The sequence below is a fragment of the Cyclopterus lumpus genome, chromosome 19 (genome assembly GCF_009769545.1).
Source record: "Cyclopterus lumpus isolate fCycLum1 chromosome 19, fCycLum1.pri, whole genome shotgun sequence".
NCBI classification, from domain to species: Eukaryota; Metazoa; Chordata; class Actinopteri; order Perciformes; family Cyclopteridae; genus Cyclopterus; species Cyclopterus lumpus.
The window spans coordinates 3,575,001-3,596,980 of record NC_046984.1 but is presented as its reverse complement, the minus strand read 5'-3'; the positions used below and the strand labels follow the sequence as shown (position 1 = coordinate 3,596,980).

Here is a 21,980-nt window from a genome sequence, read left to right as displayed (position 1 = left end):
GGTGTTACCAGTGTTAATGAGCTCAGATGTTACCAGTGTTGATGAGCTCAGATGTTACCAGTGTTAATGATGAGCTCAGGTGTTACCAGTGTTAATGATGAGCCCAGGTGTTACCAGTGTTGATGAGCTCAGATGTTACCAGTGTTAATGATGAGCCCAGGTGTTACCAGTGTTAATGAGCTCAGATGTTACCAGTGTTGATGAGCTCATATGTTACCAGTGTTAATGAGCTCAGATGTTACCAGTGTTAATGATGAGCTCAGGTGTTAGCAGTGTTAATGAGCTCAGATGTTACCAGTGTTGATGAGCTCAGATGTTACCAGTGTTAATGAGCTCAGATGTTACCAGTGTTAATGAGCTCAGGTGTTAGTAGTGTTAATGATGAGCCCAGGTGTTACCAGTGTTAATGAGCTCAGATGTTACCAGTGTTAATGATGAGCTCAGGTGTTACCAGTGTTAATGATGAGCTCAGGTGTTAGCAGTGTTAATGAGCTCAGGTGTTAGCAGTGTTAATGAGCTCAGGTGTTAGCAGTGTTAATGAGCTCAGGTGTTACCAGTGTTGATGAGCTCAGATGTTACCAGTGTTAATGATGAGCTCAGGTGTTACCAGTGTTAATGATGAGCTCAGGTGTTAGCAGTGTTAATGAGCTCAGGTGTTACCAGTGTTGATGAGCTCAGATGTTACCAGTGTTAATGATGAGCCCAGGTGTTACCAGTGTTAATGAGCTCAGATGTTACCAGTGTTAATGATGAGCTCAGGTGTTACCAGTGTTAATGAGCTCAGATGTTACCAGTGTTAATGATGAGCTCAGGTGTTACCAGTGTTAATGATGAGCTCAGATGTTACCAGTGTTAATGATGAGCTCAGGTGTTAGCAGTGTTAATGAGCTCAGGTGTTACCAGTGTTGATGAGCTCAGATGTTACCAGTGTTAATGATGAGCCCAGGTGTTACCAGTGTTAATGAGCTCAGATGTTACCAGTGTTGATGAGCTCAGATGTTACCAGTGTTAATGATGAGCTCAGGTGTTACCAGTGTTAATGAGCTCAGATGTTACCAGTGTTGATGAGCTCAGATGTTACCAGTGTTAATGATGAGCTCAGGTGTTACCAGTGTTAATGATGAGCCCAGGTGTTACCAGTGTTGATGAGCTCAGATGTTACCAGTGTTAATGATGAGCTCAGATGTTACCAGTGTTAATGAGCTCAGATGTTACCAGTGTTGATGATGAGCTCAGGTGTTTCCATGCAAAAAGTATATAGTATGTTAAAGGTCAAAGAATAAACAGTATAGTTTTGTAGAATAGTCACAGTATACGATGTTCACAAATAGTATGTCAACATGTTTTATTTGTGAGTGCATTCCAAAACAGAGCCAGCATCAGTACACTTAATATTTTCACTTGGTAAAAGTCTTGTATTGGATACTCAGACCAACTGATGCAGCTATTAATTCATGCACATTTCAGCAAAATCAAAACAATTTACTGAGGAGCTTAATTTCTCTCAAATCAGTCAAAATAAAATATCTTCTTCAATCATTTAATCAAATATGTACAATTGTCTATTAAGAGCAAAGTGAAAAAATATGAAGTTATTCTGTTGAATCCTATAGGATGCCAAAAACCCAGAAGGGAAAGACAAGCAGACAGACATGACCGACCGTTTCCATGGTTACCAGAGCTTTCACCACTCAGACTACAGCCGGCTTCATACTGAAGATTAAAACACTGTCAACATCGCCATGGAATGCTTATGTTGGCCATAAGTTATCAGCCTCCATCGTTCACAGATACTGACGACAGAAAATGGACACGCTTTCATTTTAGCTGCTGATTGCAGACGTCAAAATCAGAATTTTGTCTAAAACTGTAGATTGAAAGAAAATCTCATTTTAAGATCTGCCAATAACATTTTCCTCCTATGCCCCATTATTCTCTACTTGGTCCGTTTCATACTAGAAACTGTACATTGCCATTGTTCTTTTACACATTCTCCTTAATATATATTAACATTCATTCCTGTGTGTGACGACGACCGTTATTAGAAACATGTCAAGTGGCAAAACTAAATTAAAACAAATAAGATTATGGTATAATACTGAAGAACATTAAAATTTTCAAAATGAACATTGGGTGTCATGTGGAAGCCAGATTCAGAGACCAGACACCGGGCACTACAGGACAGTCAGAAGGAGATGGATGTGGTGATGATGATGATGATGATGATTACAAGTTGTTGATGGCGATGATGATGATGATTATAAGTTGCCAAACAGTTCGTTCCTCTTGCTCCAGTCCATTGTCGGGGCTTTTTTGGCGGCTCGTTTCTGACGGGCTTTGTCTCTGGCCTGGGCCAGGGACATGCCCAGAGCCAGGCCTCCAGCTGCGGGGGCCGCATCTACCTGCAAACAAACAGGAAGTGTTTCAAACTTCAACCCTTCATTGGACAGACCTCCCACCGTCAAACCTCTCCATAGTTCACACTTCATCCCTTTTGCTCTCTCCTGATCTAAAGTGTATCGATCGTTTCTAGACGTCCTCAACGCCCCCTCAAGGTCTCACACACACCATCGCGGAGCGCGAGAGACTGCAACGGGTGGTGAAAATCGCCCAGCGTATCACAGGTACTCCACTCCCAAGCATCGAGGAGGTCCAGAAGAAGCGCTGCCTGCGTCGAGCCCGCAGCATCCTGAAGGACGCTTCTCACCCTGCTCACAGACTGTTGACTGAGCTTGCGGTCAAGGACCAGCCGTCTGAGGAACAGTTTTTTCCCTTAGAGCTGTTACCCTTCTGAACTCTGACCCCCTCTGACCCCCATTACATCACACCACTCTATCATGCACTTCAGTCACTTTGATACAATCTGTTTGCACTCAAGTAAATATGCACTGAATATTTGCACTAGCAACCCTAGATAGTTTCCATTTATAGTAGCCTCCGTTTATATTCTGCACTATTTAATGTTAATTTCATCTGAATTGTATTTTATAATCTGTATATATCGTTGTACTCTCTGTTGCACTTCTGGTTGGATGCCAAACTGCATTTCGTTGCTCTGTACTAGTACATGTGCAATGACAATAAAGTTGAATCTAATCTAATCTAATTTTGATATCAGAGGGTCAAGTGAGGACGTTCTCTTCATAGAAGTTAGAGAATAAACGAGCAAATACACACTTCCTGGTTCCAGCTTCTCAATTGGGAGGATTGACGACTCTTCTTATGAAAGGCAATTCAATATCGTCACGTTTCAGGCTTTTGGTTCGAGAAAGCAAGACATGTGACTGGTGTGTGTGTGTGTGTGTGTGTGTGTGTGTGTGTGTATATATATATGTGTATATATATATATATATATCATTTTCTTTGAGGATTCTATTGATTCTTGTTTTTCTTTGTCAATATGTAAAGCATTGAGTAGTGCCTCTGTGATTAAATTGAAGCTGCCTTTGCTCCAATAAAACATAAAGCATCAACATTATGATTGGCCACCAGGATCAGGAGGCCCATTTGAAATACATCCTCATTGTATTAATGACCAACAGAGAACAGAAGGGGGCGCTGTTACCTCTGCAGGAGGGGCGCTGCTGGTCGCTGCTGGCAGGGAGGAGCTGGAGGAGGCGCTGGAGGCCGACGAGCTCACCGACACTTTAGGCTTCACCTCCGCTGCCTGCCATCATGAAACAAACATTCATATTAACGGAGACGAAAGGGTTAATTCACCCCATCCCAGAACAACAGAGGAATACAGGAACAGGTGCTCCGTTTCTACGCCTTTCATTCTTCACACATACATCACAATAAACTCTACACAACAGATTATTACACATCGACAATGAAAAGGGTTCTATCAGTAATAATCAAAATTACTATTCATTGTGTTGGTCCCCATTAATCTGTATTAATAAACAGCTGTTGATGAAACAATCTAGAGGCAATAAACCTGCATCGCCGTTAATCGTGATATTTAAACAATAAATTAAATATTAATATGTTAATAATACGCTTATGATAATATGGTGTAAATAATCCAAAGGCGAAGGGAAGAGGGGGGAACCAGCAAATTACTGCTGATGAAAACTAAAAGCTTTCAAATAACAATATCACAGGGGATGAGTTCTCCTTACTCCTTATTATGGGTTGTTATTAATCACCCCCAACGTATTCAGGTGGAGGCGCAAATCTCTGGGGAACGACATCTCAAAACTTGGACTGATGAAAGTAGAACTAAGAGAACCTGATTTGGGGTTTCCTTTGTTGTCCAGCAGGAGGCAGTACAGCCCTCCTGTGGGCCTCCATCAGTCTCATTAGTTAATCTGCATGCTCACGTCCACATTCTTTACCAGCGCAGTGTGACCTCCAGCCCGGCGCTCTGCAGGACTCGCTGTATGCGTTTATGAAATTGGCATCCAATTCATAAGCACCTGTTCTTCTAAAAATAAACTGGCCGTCTGTACGGGGCTGTGGACAAATGCTACAATACGCTGCATCACACAAGAGCCCTTAATGAGGCTCAACACGTGCACATACCACACCACCTCAAGGGAGACGCTCCTCTCTTAATGGTCACTCTGGTCCCAGTACAACGCGCTCTGGTCCCAGTACAACGCCTGCCGAGCCACTGGGCCTCATTCAGACGCACTGGGATTCATCAACATGAATGTAAACATCTCATCATAAAACCATATCAGTCAAACAATATTTAAAAACATTAATTTACTTTCGCCAAATGCATTGCATAACTATGAAGCTGACATCATCAATTATTGACACTCTGGAGTTATATAATGTTTACATAAACAATCCTACGCTCCCACCACTGGAATACTCGTTCCAACGATTCCCCGCTGGTTAACGTCAACATTGTGAATATAGCTCCCAACTTTCCTGTAAGGCAGCAATACAAATACTTCAAGTCTGTTTGTCTTCTGTTTTAGCAGAAATGTATTAATATATAACCATTTCTTTCTTTTAGCCTGCGCCACGTCCGTATCCTAGGAGACAACATTCACCGCCTCGGTTACTGCCGTCCACGGCTCTTTGTCGTCGTCATCTCATCCACTTGTCCCATTCTCCATTCTCCAGTCTCCTCGTGGTCAAAGTCTTATTTTGAGCGTAAAGTCAGAACAAACTAGGTAACGAGGCCTCGTGACTCGTTGTCGAGGAGTTTTCTGCCAGCGGTTGGACCCGAGCGGCTTTTCTTCACCTTTGAACTAAACATGGCAGCACAAGTGGTCTAAAATGCACACATGTAGTTTTTAAAATCAAATCAACTCAGTCAGCTTCTGTAAATGTGGGTTAATCAGTACACACACACACACACACACACACACACACACACACACACACACACACACACACACACAAGGTCGTCATGAGCGTTCATACTGAGCTCTGCGTTATGTAATCACTGGTGAATGAGTGATTGTTGCCGCTGCAGTGGAGGAGACTCTGCCTGCCTGTGAACAGCGCTCATTAGCATAATCGCCAAATTGCCCTGAGGGTTAAAGCCACTTCAATCCCATGATCCTCCAGGGCAGAGAGAAGAGATATAGAGACACTGGTGAGCTCTTGTTGCCATGGTGAAGGGTCAGCCACAATGTCACCTGCGGGGCCAATCCACTTTCCCCATGTGTGTGTGTGTGTGTGTCAGAGTAAAGCTCGACTACAAAGACAGGAGGTTTGAGACGAGGACGTCTCCCTCCGTAACTTCTAAAGCACGAGAGGAGAGAAACAGGAAGCGCATGAAGGCAGCCAGAGGTCTTCACAACACTGTCCAGAACTCCTAATCTGCTACCAGGAATGTCCAGAGAGGATCAGTGGGGCTTCTCCAGGCCCCTATCTGTGTGTGTGTGTGTGTGTGTGTTTGTGTGTGTGTGAGTCGGTAACAACCTCCTCCTCTGATGCTCTCTCTGACGCTGGCTCAGGAAGAAGTCCTGCAGGAGAAAAGAAGACACTTCATCTGTATTTACTCCACAGTTGGGTTCAAACTAAAAGTCATGATGTTCTGTGCGTGTGTGTTTATGTGTGTGTGTCGGTGTGTCATACCGGTGACGTGTTCCTCGGTGGGCACAACATTGCATCTCTTAAAGAACTCCTCGGCCTCGGCGTCCACCAGCAGCAGCGTGGTCTCCTCTCCTCCCATCTTGATGGCCGCGACCACCTCTGAGTGCTGCATGCCGACCACAGACATGCCATTGACCTGAGGGAGGAGAGGAGAAGGAGACAGGAGAAGGAGACAGGAGAAGGAGACAGGAGAGGACACCGTCTGACTCTACGTTGGATGTGACTGACTGTGGTCTCGAGGTGTTGCCGTTTAAGTGCCGATTGCTTTGAAAAATCAAAATGAACCCCGGCAATAGCAATGTGTCGAACAAATGAATAAAGACTGATGACGTTCATTGTGTTGAATTCCAGCAGTCTTCTCCTCCTTAATCTTCAAGAGTAAATTAGTTAACGCATGCAAAACCAATGTTAGAGCGCACCCCTTTAATTAATGTACTGTAGTAAAGTATTTACTTCAGTAAGTACTTAAAGATTATAGAGAGCCAGCAGACGACAGTGTAAAAAGAACAAACTAAAGTTATTTACAACGGTCGTGTACTTGGGCCTTTATTCTTATTCTATTCGTTAATCCGTTGCCTGACTGACATATTGTTTCTGAACCTACGCAACGTCACCTTCTTAAAACTAATGTTATCCCTACAACGTTATACTTCCATTTAAAACGAGCCTCACAGGATTGAAACTGTGTTTGAGTTCTGTAAATTCTTAAGCTGCGATATCCAAAACCTGATCCTCCACGACAGCCGTTCACATGATAAAAATGACTAGCGTGGTTGTAAATACGCCAATCACTGACAATCGGATTTTCCAAAGGATGATAAAAACAACTGGACATAAACTATATGGTGTCGCTGATTTATTCACACAAAGTAAGTGAATGATGATGTTTTTGTTCGGGTGCCAGATCTCTGTGATGTTGGTAACAGTGCTGTTACAGGGAGGCGTACATACTCCCAGAGTTGGAACTAATCAAGTCTCTTGGGAGATAAGACGGAGGAATTCCTCGGTTGGGGGGGATCGAGGTGGGAGTGCCCTCAGGAATATCTCAGCCTGACAGACTCCCACTGTGGGTGTGAACGTGGGACAGGTGGTACGACTACATTCCACTCCTCTGACCCACCTCACATAAATTCATGAATTCCAAGCATCCGGTTTCCAGAAGTCGACCTCTAAAACTTTAAAGCTTCTACCTCATTGCGTACGTAGAGATGCCGTATTTTACGTCATCTACAAAGCCCCCCCCCTCCTGCATTTGAGGGGCCCTGCAGACTATTGGAGCAGGCGGTAATGCAGCCAACAGACACGGTAAGTGGATTAACTCTGACCCCGCCACGTTCACCGGAGGAGGTCTGCTAGTCACACAAACACGCCGAGGGAGAAAAATAAACTCATTTCTGCGCTCCTTTTTGAGACAGGAACACACTTACATGTGCATATTTCATCTAATAATGATATAATACCTCAGACGCTCAGTATCGGGCAAAACTCAGGAAACATGAGGATAAACATGTGTGTGTGTGTGTGTGCGTGTGTGCATGCGACTCAAGACGATAAGGGTGTGTGTGTGCGCGTGTGTGTGTGTGTGTGCATGCGACTCAAGAGGATGAGGGTGTGTGTGTGCGTGTGTGTGTGTGTGCATGCGACTCAAGAGGATGAGGGTGTGTGTGTGTGTGTGTGTGTGTGTGTGTGTGTGTGTGTGTGTGTGTGTGTGTGTGTGTGTGTGGCGTACCTGGACCAGCTTGTCCCGTATCTTCACGCCCGCCCACTGTGCCGGAGAGTCGGCGTCCACGGCCCTGATGAACTGGCCCGGCTTGGACTTCTCACTGTGCAGGTTGAAGCCGTAGCCGCCGGCTCCCTTCTTCATGTGGCAGAGACGAGGTCGCGGCCCGCCGAGCTCCTCCTGCGCACCACAAAGACACACAGTTCACTGAAAGGTGTCGTCAGGTATCGGCCTCAGTAATACATGTACCATCATGCATTCAGCCGTGTTTGTGCAGCTCATTAATGCCACTTTGTTCGGGTGGTTAAGAACCAACTAGATTCCAGCACATTGTCACACACAACAGGTCCAACAACTGTAACAGTAACAGCCATTGTATGTTACATCTCAGATGCTCGCGGCTTGAAGGGCTTTGATATGTTGGAATGAAACACACAACAACAACCGGCAGGCGGGGAGGCCGATGACACGTGCTGCTCGTCAGTTCCATTTACACCCATTTTAGTGGAATTAATCTCAAGCTCTCTCCAAGGCGGGACTACTTCCATGGCTCTTACGTCAATCTGACATCTCCACAATCAACAGAGGTTTGTACATCGCGTCGCTTCCCTATTTGCATGATGCGCACTGTGACAAGTGACTTACGGTATTGAGTAATGCACAACTCTTGACATGAGGTCATAAACATGCACGGGCTGAAACGTCAGCAGGCTTTCTTTTCCTAACTGAATGAATCAGCAGCAGGTGGCTAATCCTGCTGTGTGCCTGCCTAAGTGTCTAATCCCATGTGTGGGTTAAGGACCTCATTTAACCTCTTCACTGCTGCAGGAGCAAATGATTGCTGAATGTTTATTACATAAAAGGGGTCAGCTACACGAAGAAGGTGTCGCCATTTTACAATACATCCATATAACCTATTGTTGTTGCTACCAATTGTACTTTAGACATGCACAACCAAGATAATGAAGTTAGCCGTGAGCATTTTAGATGTGGTCCAGCTTGGGGAGGGGGGTGTTGCAGACATACAGTTAGAGGGCACAGACTCAACCTACAAACCCTTGTAGAGCGAACATGTGCATGAAGCAGTTTACAGGTGTGAACATCCGAGGCACAGATTAAAAATAAAGAGAAAACATCACGCCTCATTTGCCAGATAAAACCCACCGCTATCTCCTGTGCTCCCCGATATCAGCGGCTGTCTGTAAATGATTCCCTGCAAAGTGACCATTTAAGATCCACCGCTACAACCTCAGGCAGCTCCCCCCCCCCCACCCCCCCGTGGCGTGGACTGTGCGTTGGTCCGAGGGTTTCTATGGAGCCGGGGCGGTTGATGATTGCCAAAATGTTCAGAGTGAGTCAGTGTGATCTCGGCAGGACCTTTGGATGGAGTCATACATTTATGACAAAGGCCGCATAACCGGAGGCTGAGCACGATAAGGATGAGGGAACAGGTGAGGTGCAAAGTGCACCACATGCCAATCCATATTTCATACAATCTGCAGCACTTACTGCATGAGACTTGTCCACGCACCGCCTTGATACAGGAAAGTCACCTCTTTAAATGTGCATGCAGCACTTTTAATACATTCATTAAATTCTAATGAATGTATAAACCTAAAAACTTTTGACACATCCAAAACATATCCCACATATGTATTCTGAGATTTTGAGAATACGGTTGTAAAATTTTAAGACTACATTTGTAATTTAATGATAAATAAGTCATATTTCACAATAAAAAAAGAAAAGAATACAGTCTGCTGTGCATGAAACAAGGCTTTCCTCTGGGTGACAAAAGATCACATTGTTGTTACTGTTATCTGCATTAGTTATTACATGTTATATGAAAAATGACAATGACAACTGTAAGTTATTAATAATAATGAGACTGTGAAAGCCCACGTTATGAATGACGCTTCATTAGGCCCCAGTGGAAACAGTCAGTGTGAAACAAAGTTCAGATCAGCTTGAACTGGAGGTAGATTGTGGGTGCCTTTTTGTTTTGTTACCACTGCAGTGGTACTTTGACATGGACAACAAGGCACTGATAAAGAATTTGTCACAAAGCTCACCAAATCAACACGTCTTTCAGAATATTCCTGTAAATCAGTCGTTAATCATATTTGATATGTACATTGTAATGATTAGCATTCTAATGTTCATGAAGATATTCTTTGCTTTGGACAAGTTAAGAGTCGCTGTGGCCCTCGAGCATGTGGCTCTGTGGGTCGTCCACAGGTCTCCCTTCTACGTCACTGAGAGGGCTACGGCATCAACTCAAGGAATCAAGGAGTTATCCTTGATCCCGATGTGTCCTTTAACTTGAGCAGTGAAGAGGCCGTGACGGCTGAGAGGACTAACTTAAACTATGAGCAACATTTCTCACAAACGCTTCCGAATCCCAGCTCGTCGTCTCAGAAAGGGGGTGTGGCGAAGCAAACTACACGCTTTGCTCGGCCTCCAGCTCAAGCTGAGACGTAACCACAGATGTCCCTTGTGCTTACACATCTCCAGAAATCGTTTACGTCGCCGCCATCACTCGAACACGATGCGTGGTGCATTTCAAGAGACATTTGGAGGTCCGCTTTCAGATTTTTTTCTTCTTTTCAGGGCTTCCCGTCATGCACAGGAAAACCACAGCGTCGGCAGAGCCGCACACAGCAAAACAGTTTCAGTGACAGCCGATGTTGTATGATAAAGTCCCACTGAGCATCTCCAACATGCTGGGATCGAAACAATGTTTGTTGCCACAGCAACCATCCTCCGCCGAAGGAACCGTCAGATGAAGCTCATCTGAAATGTCTCGACAGCGTGTGTGGCATGCGCCTGGTCAACTATAACAATATGATTCAGCTGCACGTTCAAATTCTTAGTGTCGTTATGCCGCTTGGCATGCGGTGCCTGTTGGGAATCGAGTGGAACATACCGGATCTATACGTCAATAAGACCTGCGACGCTTACCAACTCAAAAGGGTTTTCAGGAGCTCAGCTTTCAGAAAAATAGTCACTCAAATTATTTAACTTAGCATAAAATAATCATACATGCATTTTGTTTAGGGGGTTGTGCATTAAATGTTGGTTCATCTGGCGCTGAAAATAGGCCCCCAACAAATGCACAAATCCATTTCCTCCCATTTAGAAAACAACCGTTCATGTTTCATTAAAATCTTTTATAAAAACAATGAAACAGGATTTAAAAAAAGTTGTTAAAGCTATGCACTTGTGAGCCGTTAAAGATAAATGTCTTCAGCAGGAATCAATGGGGTTTGGTCTGAGTGCCACAGACAGGAAGTCAGAACGTACTGAGAGACGGAGAAACACATTGTTGGTTTTGATCTCTTTTATAGGAAATAAGAAAACTAAAGAATAACACCAGCCTCATACCTTTACCTGGACCTCATACCTTTAAAGAATAACACCAGCCACATACCTTTACCTGGACCTCATACCTTTAAAGAATAACACCAGCCTCATACCTTTACCTGGACCTCATACCTTTAAAGAACAACACCAGCCTCATACCTTTACCTGGACCTCATACCTTTAAAGAATAACACCAGCCTCATACCTTTACCTGGACCTCATACCTTTAAAGAACAACACCAGCCTCATACCTTTACCTGGACCTCATACCTTTAAAGACCAACACCAGCCTCATACCTTTACCTGGACCAGCAGGTTGATCTGACTATAGCTAGCTTGACTAACACAGAGACATTATCATTATAACTGCGACAACCTGATAATACAGGATACCAATAGTCAGCAGTATAACTAAACAAAAGCAGCAGCAGCATGCTGATCATGCCATTAAGAAATCACTTGAAATGGGCCTTTCCTCTGCAGAGAGGTTAAAGGTCAACCAGAGAGCCCCCTGCCCAGTCATGTGCTGCCAAAATAGAAATAATAACCGGCTCGTGGTCAAGTGGCCATGGTGTGAATGCAGGATTTAGCACATGTAAGTGCGATTGTATAAGAGGCAGCAGGCAGACCCTGTAAACATTCCCTAAGCCTGATGAATATCAGAGGATAATGGTTTTACAGCTTGCTGTAGTTAAACATCAGATCCTGCACTCCGACCCGGTGTCAAATAATGAGGACCTTGAACCGAGAGCGAAGCCATTTAAACCTTTGACGATCTCTGGGCACAAAGCGACAGATAAAAGGCTGCGTCTCAAACATGTTCTCACAAAGCACGAGAGCTCTTCTGTAGAGCCACGCAGGTTGCATGCAAACAGGTTGCACTCTTGAACCTTGGAGCCTCATCTCGCAGCAGCGTCTTAAACTCATTAACTCAAAGGATCCTGGGGATTGCTAGGGTCCCAGCAACGGGCTCGTGCAACCAACGTTTCCTTCACCGAATATAAACGCTGCTGTGCTTTCGCTAAGTCCCGCCCCTCTAACGCAGACTGACCCAGAGGTTGGAAAGTGATATTGTAAAACATTTCGACGGAAAAACTATGGAGCCAACATTGGCAGGGTATGTTACCACTGGATTATCTTGTGTTAGCACCTCTATGTTACGCAAGTTACTGAAGATATACTGAATGTACACACGTGCTGCTCGGGTTAAAAAAAAGAATGTTTTCGACATGAAACAAGGTCTGGATTATCTGGAGCATTCGGGTCACGGTTTCTGGAAAGAGACATGGTGTTTACCATGGAGAGGAAGTGCTTACATAAACACAAACTACACAGAACTGCCAACTCCATGTGGCATTATTGTTATCAATAACCTGGCGGAGACAAAAAACAAACAAACAATGTGGACTAAGGAGGTTTTATACTAAGAACGTCCTTTAAAGCAACTCGCTGCGAGGACAGGAAGTGGTTTCCTCATTGGTTTCACCCCAACAGCTCATCTGCTGACAAAGTGTGAGTGTGTGTGTGTGTGTGTGTGTGTGTGTGTGTGTGTGTGTGTGTGTGTGTGTAACTGTTTACAGGAGTGGCCTTCATATACCACTCAGAAAGTCAGCAACTTCTGATCAAGGATGCGTTCTAAGAGAACAAGAGTTAGTTCTAAATATGGGTGCTGGTGAGAAAAGAAAAGCAAAAAAGAACAAAATGAACTGCCGACACAACAGTTAGCATTTGTTGTACTTTGGCCATGTGCCATCGTTTTGTTATTACTGTGTGTATCGTTTGTGCTTCACGCCGTGGGATAGTGGGCCTAAGCCACATAAATGAATGAAAGCGTTTCGCTTGGAGGTGTTTGGTGTATCGTGCTTTGGCCACATTAAAAAGGAGTCAGTAGAGGTGGTTTGGTGAATGCCTGGGGAAGTGAAGCAGACACATCTTTCTAAAATAGGACTCTGGGGCAGACCCAGAATTTGACACAACAACAGGATATCTGAAGAGTTATGGTGGATTGAAAAGCATGTTTTTCTTTAAACAAAATCACCAAAACTACACTATTGATCTTTAAGCTGTAAAAATCGCCATTATCGTCAAATTTAAAAACGTTCCGACGGTCCTTGAACAAATCACGTGTGATGAAGGATTCAGTCAGAAAAAAGCAGTGAAACTCTTTGTTTGTCCTTGGAGGACCTCAAATGGGACACTACATTTATTCTATTGCTCAGAATAAAAAAGGACTGTATGGGAAGCTTGGCCAACCAACAGGCTATTCTATAGTCATGTTTATTTAGACTTTGACACTAAGAGTGGGGCAGCGAGGAGCCCAGTCCGGTGACGCCAACAGCTCTTTCGTGGCGTTTGCTTTGGATGGCAGCCCATGTAAAGAAGCATCTGATGGAAAGCTGCTCCAGCGGGAAATGCCTCCAAGAATCGTCCGGAGTAAGACAACGGATTGTTTTTGATTCTTAAAACACAAGCATTACATCACACCACTCTATCATGCACTTCAGTCACTTTGATACAATCTGTTTGCACTCAAGTAAATATGCACTGAATATTTGCACTAGCAACCCTAGATAGTTTCCATTTATAGTAGCCTCCGTTTATATTCTGCACTATTTAATGTTAATTTCATCTGTATTTGTATTTTATAATCTGTTTATATTGTTATATACTCTCTGCTGCACTTCATTTCGTTGCTCTGTACTAGTACATGTGCAATGACAATAAAGTTTAATCTAATTTAATCTAATATACAACACTGACACTCAATAACAAAATATCACAAACTTCTGTAAAGATGTTTCAAAAGAATAAAAGGCCAATTTGGGACTGTTGGTGGTGACGATTATAGATTTAAATACAATAAATTATATCAATGCTATGTAATAACACATTTGATGAATTTAAAATAACTGGTTTGACTTGATTTGCTCTAATTAATTAATTTATATATATATATATATATATATATATATATATATACACACATACATACATACATACATACATACATACATACATACATACATACATACATACACGTTTAATTGACTAATACTAATGTATAAATATTGCCAAATACTCCATTTGGTAATTACTCTGTCCAACTAACAAGCCCGTCGCTAGAGCATTTTGCGGTTAAATTGTAACTACAGACGTAAGAACCGGCGGCTCCGTCGAGTGGAATAAAAGTAATCTGGAATCATTGCGTTGACTCTTGTGTTGAATCAATCAAAGTGGCAGATTGATTGCCCACACTTATGAGCTGAGAGATAAGGGACGTTGCACAACGTGCAGCAAGAACTGATCGGCTGGCAAGGCGAGAGGCTGCCTCGAGGACTTCAATCTAAGGCGGAGGTTCAAGGGTCTTCAGGTATGCTGCAACTGGAAACAGGGAGTGGGAGCACGGGGCCAATATAATGAGTCGGGTGCGAAGTGGCATTTCGATTTTTGGTCAAGTACCTAATTATATTACATCTCGCTTCAACACTTCAAACACCCACTCCTTTACGACCTCATTATTATATCGTTTGTTTGACATTTTCACATCTAGAAGTACAGAACAAATTGCTGTTTAATCTGGTGACTGGCCCCCTCCTGCCCTCCACCCCCCCCCCCCACACACACACACACACACACACACACACACACACACACACACACACACACACACACACACACACACACACACACACACACACTTCACTCCTACTGACTGTGTGTGTGTGTGTGTGTGTGTGTGTGTGTTTGTTAAGTGAGGGTGTAGGTATTTCAGGGTCAGCATGGCCTCCTTGTTGAGGCGTGAGAGTCCTCTCCTCCTTTCCTCCCCTGGCCCGCGTGCCTTTCTCCACATGCAAACACGGCGGACAAAGCCTCTTTCTGCTGCCGGGGATCTCTATGGCGACCGACAGAAGGCCCACGGTGTGGTGGAGGACCGAGTCGCTGGAGGCCAGGATGTTACCATAATATGATGACATGCTCATACAGCGCATGCTTTCACCTTCCGGCAAACAAGAAAAGCCATCTTTGTGGTATAAGATATCCAAGTCTTCGCTGAGACCATCACCGGGAGGATTTGTTTTGCTTAAAATTTAGTGTGTGAAAAAAATATGTTGCGACCGAGCACTGGACTGCAATACCAAGTCAAACCAAAAGGCAATCACGTGAAAGGGGCCATTGTTTGAGGCGCAACCATGATTGTGCTCGGGGAGCTAGATCCGCATCATCACTGGCCAGCCCACTCAAGTGTATCCCCCTGGGAGGCCTGGTACCAGAGGCCAGTATAGAACCATCAGTCAGGCTCTGCCAAGAGTCCCATCAGGGAGGAATGTGGCTGGAGGTTTGCAGCATCCCAGCCAGCCTGGGCTTTTCACTTCACCGGAGGTCGGAGGATTAGTGACGGGCCGTGAGTCGCCTGCATAGTGAGACGGAGATCTAGACTTCCATTTATAACAGTGGAACAAGGGCCAAACTTTCGGAGATCCATGTCGGTAAAGGCAGGGGTGTGGATTTCAAGTCGTAGGAGTCAGATTCGAGTCAGAGAAGCAACGACAGCTGCCAACTTCATTCGGAGTTTAAGGCCGCACAAAAGGTTGAGGCTAACGTTAGCTTGCTGTTACCTAGGAGATAGCATTAAGTAGTTAACTTAGTAGCAAACATAAGATCAATGATCTTTTCAATTACATCATTGCATCAAAGCTCGGGTAGCTTAAATATCATCTTTTAAACTAAATAAAAGAGCTGCAACATTTTGATGTGTCACTTTCAATTTGAGCATTACAACTCTTGATATTGACATAATAGTAGAGGATTGTTTCAAATTTGAAGATCCAAACGATCAAAAACCTGTTTAACCTTCTAAATGCTAAGTTTAGGCCTTTGTCTCAACTCAAAAACATTTTCAGAATTACACATCATTTATTTTGTGTAGAACTTCACCAAAGTTAAACTTCACACTAAAGATTTGCTCTAATTTACTTCAACCAGCCAAAGCACACTGAATGGTTGATTCAACTTCCTGTTGGGAGGAGGGTTTATGATGGGAAAGACATGGAAAATGGAAAATGTGTTTCAAGTTATAACTGCACCAAAGCATCTGCGTAGTAGGTGGTACTAGCACCAATGAAATTCCATGATTCTCGATTAAATTGAAAAACAAAAAACCCCATGTACTTCAACGTACACTCCTTTATTACTGTTTCCATGCTGGCTTTTGCAAATGTATTATTAATCTCCATTGATCTGCCTTAAAATACCTGCCAAAAACTACATCTTACAAGACAACATTTCAACGCATCACGATATCGTTATAATGTACCTTCGCTCGATACCAATTATTTTTGGATTAGAGCTTGAACACATCAAAATGTAACTCAATGGAACCTCGAGACGTTACTACGTTAGCTAACCACGTGCTGCTAACAGCTAACATTAGTAGCTCTCCCCCTGCCGATTTCAACATGGGTCTGTTGTAGTTGATGTAGCATTACCAGGGACACCGTTAGTCTCAAGCCCCGAGCTCCTGTACTCGTGACATCTTCCCATTTATGTGAGGGTCCACATTTATGAATCAATGGGGAAATAACCACTAGTTCGAGCCCCAACGATAATCTATAACTATCTAAGTATGAAAGTTCACAATGTAATACACCAAAGACACTGAATCCCTACAAGTACCTTCATTATTGTCAATCTGTGAGCCATACTAATCCCCCTCTCGTGGTTCAGCACCCATGTAAACCATGGATTAATTACACTAATGAACGTTAACCATCACTGTGTGAAATAAAGTTTTATCCACCAACATTCTGTCAAATATGCGATCAGGACATCCGCATTCATGCTTTTCTAGTCGCCGATCTTCAATGATGTTACATTGTAAACATCTCTAACGAACAAAGGTTCCTTCACATTAAGATGCGCTCATTCTCTGTTCAGTGAAACATTTTATTTGGCAAAGTTAATTTATAACCTTATGATGTGTTCAAAAGTAATATCGGAAAATGTTGTTTTGGTAAGAAACTTGAATAAACCCGGTTGTTTAACCTTAACATAAATAGATCAATTAGATGAGGGAATTGTGAATTATGTTTATATTAAACTCTAAGCAGCTTATAATACATCATCAAAACTACTAATGACAAGATTTGTTTTAATCCCGTAAAAAAACAATCTTTTATTTCCTGATCATCTGAATTGTGTGTTTTTAATGAAGAAAAAAAAACTAACTATAAACTACTATAACAAAGTAAAAGGATAACATTTTGAATTTTGGATAGTTTACACTGACTTCAGGAATGGTGGCAAAGAAAAAAATAGTCTGGAGCCTTGTAGACCAGCTGCTTTAAACAAACAAACAAAAGGATCTGTATCTGCCAATAGGGAGCATCAATGATCGCCATTTAGTATCAACGGTAAAAAAAAAAAACATGATCATAAATCTCTAAAAAGGTTATATTTGCTCCCATTATCCTTTTGTGCTGATCCAATCCATGAGTTTTATGATCAATGAGTTTTATGATTTGCTGCAGCACTATAACCGTCATGTTGTTTTGGAGCTCACCCATGACTCCTCCTTACTGGGGCCAAGTCCAAATTAATTAATTAAAAAAACAATTCCTATTCTCAGGGTACCACACAGATAAATGCCTCCATAGTTTAGCTATTTTACACAGCTGTTACACCACATGTAAAATCAGGGCCCAGACTTTGCACCGGCATTAGAAAGCCAACAGAATCTTGCCATGTTTATGACCACGTCAGAGGACAACAGGGTTTCCTAGCAGACAACAAAAGCCTAGCCTTTCAAAGGATAATAGTACTCCCACGAAATAAACGCATGTCACAGTCAGACAAGAGCGTCAGACGCTATTTTTAACCCCAATTATGTCGACTCATATCTCTCAAAAAACTCATAAGGTAATAACAATAGGAGAGTCGAAAATTAGGTCGTCGCTGACATGAATCACAGCGACAAAGCCTCTGGTCCGACGAGCATAACCTGCCGGGGAATTCAAGACGCGAAGTGGAGAAACCGTCAGGTATCAGCATGACAAAGACTCTATTCAACTGGAATGAGGAGAGGAGTCACCTCTCAGTCTCAGCAGATCACTGGCAGTGGCTCCTTGGTGCTGGCCTGAGATCAGGTGGGAAGATATAAGCACTGCTGTTTTTTTTGGCTGATTAATAAATGGCGAGTGAATCGGACTCCTATAAAAAGCAATAATATGGAAGGAGTTGTGTTTTAGTGACCTCTGGCCGATCACAAACGGAGGCCCATGCTTATGTAATATATAGCCAGATGATGTAAATTCGTCAAAACATCAGAGGCAAACACTGTCGCCATGGCAGCTATCACTTTAATGGCTCTGGACGAACTCAGGGATTGTAAATGATACTGCAAATTAATGATCACCAATGCTTTACGGCAATATAGTTTTCGTTTTTATGTGATTTTTGCAATTATGCGATTGATTTCCTTTATGTCTCACTCACTCAGAATTACTTTCTGTCCGGATAGTTTGTCAACAAAACATTACATCACATGTCATTTAGCTGACGCTTTTATCCGAAGCGACTTACAATAAGTGCATTAAACCATGAGTCCAAACTCAGAACAACAAGAATCAAGCAAGTACAATTTCTTCAATAAAGTTAAACTACAAAGTACTATCAGTAAGAGACATTTAAGTGCTACTAAAGTGTTACTACTCTACCTTCCCTATTCAAGGTATAGTCAAAAAAGTTGTGTTTTTAGTTTGCGACGGAAGATGTAGAGACTTTCTGTTGTCCTGATGTCGATGGGGAGCTCGTTCCACCAATGAGGAGCCAGCACAGCAAACAGTCGTGAAAAACAAACTATATAAACATAAGGTGGGTGTACCTTGTTTTCACACACCGTGGTGAAGTTTCTCAATTGATTTTCAGTAGAACACATTGTGATACTGTACAGTGAGTGATACGCTGGTTACACCCATAAGGCCCGCTCCCATTCACAGGTCAACAGCTGACCTTTTGACCCAAGATTCTCAATGTCAGACTCTTACGTTTGGTCAAGATGACGCTTTATAGTGTAACTGAATACAACCCGACATAATGTGGCGTTTGGGGGACCGTGAATTCAGTGTGCAGTGACTTCAACGGAGCGAGTTGCTGTACCTTGGTGCTGGAGGCGACACTCAGCCTCTCCGACCTCTGCGAGGCAGCGTCCCGGTTCTCACGCGGGGCGGGCGTGGAATTCCTCGAGGAGCCGTTGCTGTGCGCGTCCACGCGCTCGGAGTCGCCGTCCCCCGCGCCGGGCAGGGGAATCCCCTCGGTGACGAATTCCCGGCGGCACTTCAGGTTGTGTTTCTCCAGCAGCGCCGCAGTTTCGGGGTCGACGACGATAAGCTCCAGAGCCCCGGCAGTGGCCCGTATCCGGGCCACCACTTGCTGGTGGCTCTCGCCCTCCACGCTCTCCCCGTTCACAAACGCCAGGCGGTCGCCCGCGAGAAGCTCGGCTTCGGAGGCGGGAGTGTCCGACTCCACGAGCCGGATGAACTGCCCGGTCTTGCCCTTCTCTCCGTGCAGGTGGAACCCGTAGCCGCTGGGTCCCTTTTCCAGCAGGCACAGCTTGGGTCGAAGGTTTGACATGTTGTTGCTTTTTTCTAACGGACGAAAACTTTTTTTCTCGGCGCTACGCGAAACCACTTGAGAGCCGTCAAACAGGGAGTCGCACAACAACCATACAGAAAAGATGACACCTGTTTCGCTTCACTTCCGCTGAACTGAGTCGCAGTAAACTTTCCGCTTCGCTTTCACGACGCCCGGTTAACGGAACCTCCCCTCTGAACTGCGATGTTGCAATCTTACTTTTTCTCCCCACCTTCCAATCAGACACCGTCTCGTGCTCGGCGGAGGTGCCAGTGTCAAACTAAAGAAATAAGATTAACGCGTCGGTTTTTCAAAATAAAAGATGATTTTAAGACCGCACCACAACTGTTACGATTTTGACGATTTCTGACTTAGTATCCCGTTCGTACTACAAGAGTTTTAGAGTTTTAAAATTAACAGCTGCATCCAGAGTATTTTTTGATGTGCATAACGAACGCACATCAAACCCACGGGACTGCACCGTCCGGACCAACAACACTGTTCCCACTGGAACGGTTTATTTACTTTTTAGTTATTGTCTTTCACTTTCATATTGGTCCACACAAACACTCTCCATCCATCTGATACCGGCCCGGCCTGTCTGTCAACTTTAAAAAGTCAATGTGGCCCCTGAGACAAAAAGTTTGCCCACCTCTGTCCTAGATGTTCAGCTCCTGTTTGCCGTTCAATGTTTGATGGTTCATTGTTGTGTTCTGTTTAGTTATACATGTACACTTTAATTCAATAAAGTGATTTTGATTACTATTTGGGAAGTTCATTCAGCCTTTAGGATACTGGTAATATATGTATAATAATTTAATGGACAATGGTATGCAGTGTACAAAGTAATATAGCATAGTAATAACAAAGTGTGCTTTTTTAGTACTTTGAATAAGCCAAAAGTATAACTTTTAGTATACTGTTACCACAATATTATATTTATAATGTGCAGGGGTAATGTCCTGAAGAGATGTTTTGAGTTCAGCGCAGAAGTGATGGCAGAATGGATGTTTCTGAACTTGATGATCCAAGATGGGTTATGGACGTTGCATTCCTAGTGGACATAACACAGGAGCTGGACACCCTTAACCTGAAGCTCCAGGGCCCTGGTCTCATCCATTTCACAACATGCAGACCTCCTGTGGAAGAGGGCGCAGCCTTCAGTGGGGATGAATATGCCTCTGCTGTTGGAAACCTACTGCAGGTGTTTGATCAGCGTCTTGCTGACTTCAAGGCACGCTGTGGCACTTTCCAGCTGTTTGCAGACCCCTTCTCAGCTGATATGTTGCAAATGGAACTTATTGACTTGCAGTGCGACCGTGATCTAAAAGCTAAACTCAGAGATGCACAAGGACAACCAGACCTGACAATTTATGAGAGAATTACCTCCATCCTTCCCTGAGCTGACTAAAGTGTCCAGTTGGGTAATGTGCCTTACTGGAACTTTAATAAATGCAAGTACAGGACCACTGACAACAGAGAGTTATACCAACGGCGTGAACGGCAATTCATGAATGTTTTTTTTAAACTTTTTATTTATAGATTTTTTTAAGTAACAAAGAACGCGACAAAACATTGTAAATGACAAAAAAGAAGATTAAAATAAATAAATAGATAAAAGAAAATGAAAAACAATAGGGGGTCAACAATCGCTCTTTACACTATTTAGGACCATTCTTTTCTGGTCACTTAATCCCTTGAATGCTATCCACTTCTCCCAGCGCTGCTCATGGGTCCCTGATTTTAACCTTAGAAAATGAGTCATTTTTTCCATATTGTGTATTTCCTCAACAATGTCCAGCCACTGTCCTTGACTTGGGGGATCACTTTTAATCCAGCTCCTTGTGATGGCCTTTTTAGTTGCCAGTATCAAGATTTTATATAGCTAGTTGTCTTTCTTATGAATTAGACACCAGGTCCCAGATAAACGATCCGTGGGTCCCTGGGGATCTTATAGTTTAAGATCTCCTCCAGAGTCTGAATGACTTTGTCCCAGTATGTTTGAAGTTTTGAGCATGACCAACAAATGTGTGAGTGGTTGGCATTCATCTGCCCACACTCTCTCCAGCATGGCTGCTCTTTACCTAATTGTTTATATTTTGTGTGTGGTGTAATAAAAAAGCGGATTAAGTTCTTCCAACCAAATTCCCTCCATTTTCTAGAACTAGTGGAAGTCTGTTGCGTTGTACACATGGGATGCCAATCA

At 43.4% G+C, this 21,980-nt stretch overlaps 1 protein-coding gene across 1 annotated transcript; it reads right to left on the bottom strand.

The window, feature by feature from the left end:
• Positions 1–1,328: 1,328 nt before the first annotated feature.
• Positions 1,329–20,053, bottom strand: slc9a3r1a (SLC9A3 regulator 1a). Its single transcript, XM_034558314.1, has 6 exons — positions 19,301–20,053; positions 7,793–7,963; positions 6,046–6,199; positions 5,890–5,933; positions 3,566–3,667; positions 1,329–2,402 (listed from the first exon to the last, which is right to left on the bottom strand). Exons 1-6 carry the CDS (start codon positions 19,772–19,774, stop codon positions 2,259–2,261), a joined length of 1,089 nt encoding a protein of 362 aa, XP_034414205.1. The 5' UTR covers positions 19,775–20,053; the 3' UTR covers positions 1,329–2,258.
• Positions 20,054–21,980: the final 1,927 nt, after the last annotated feature.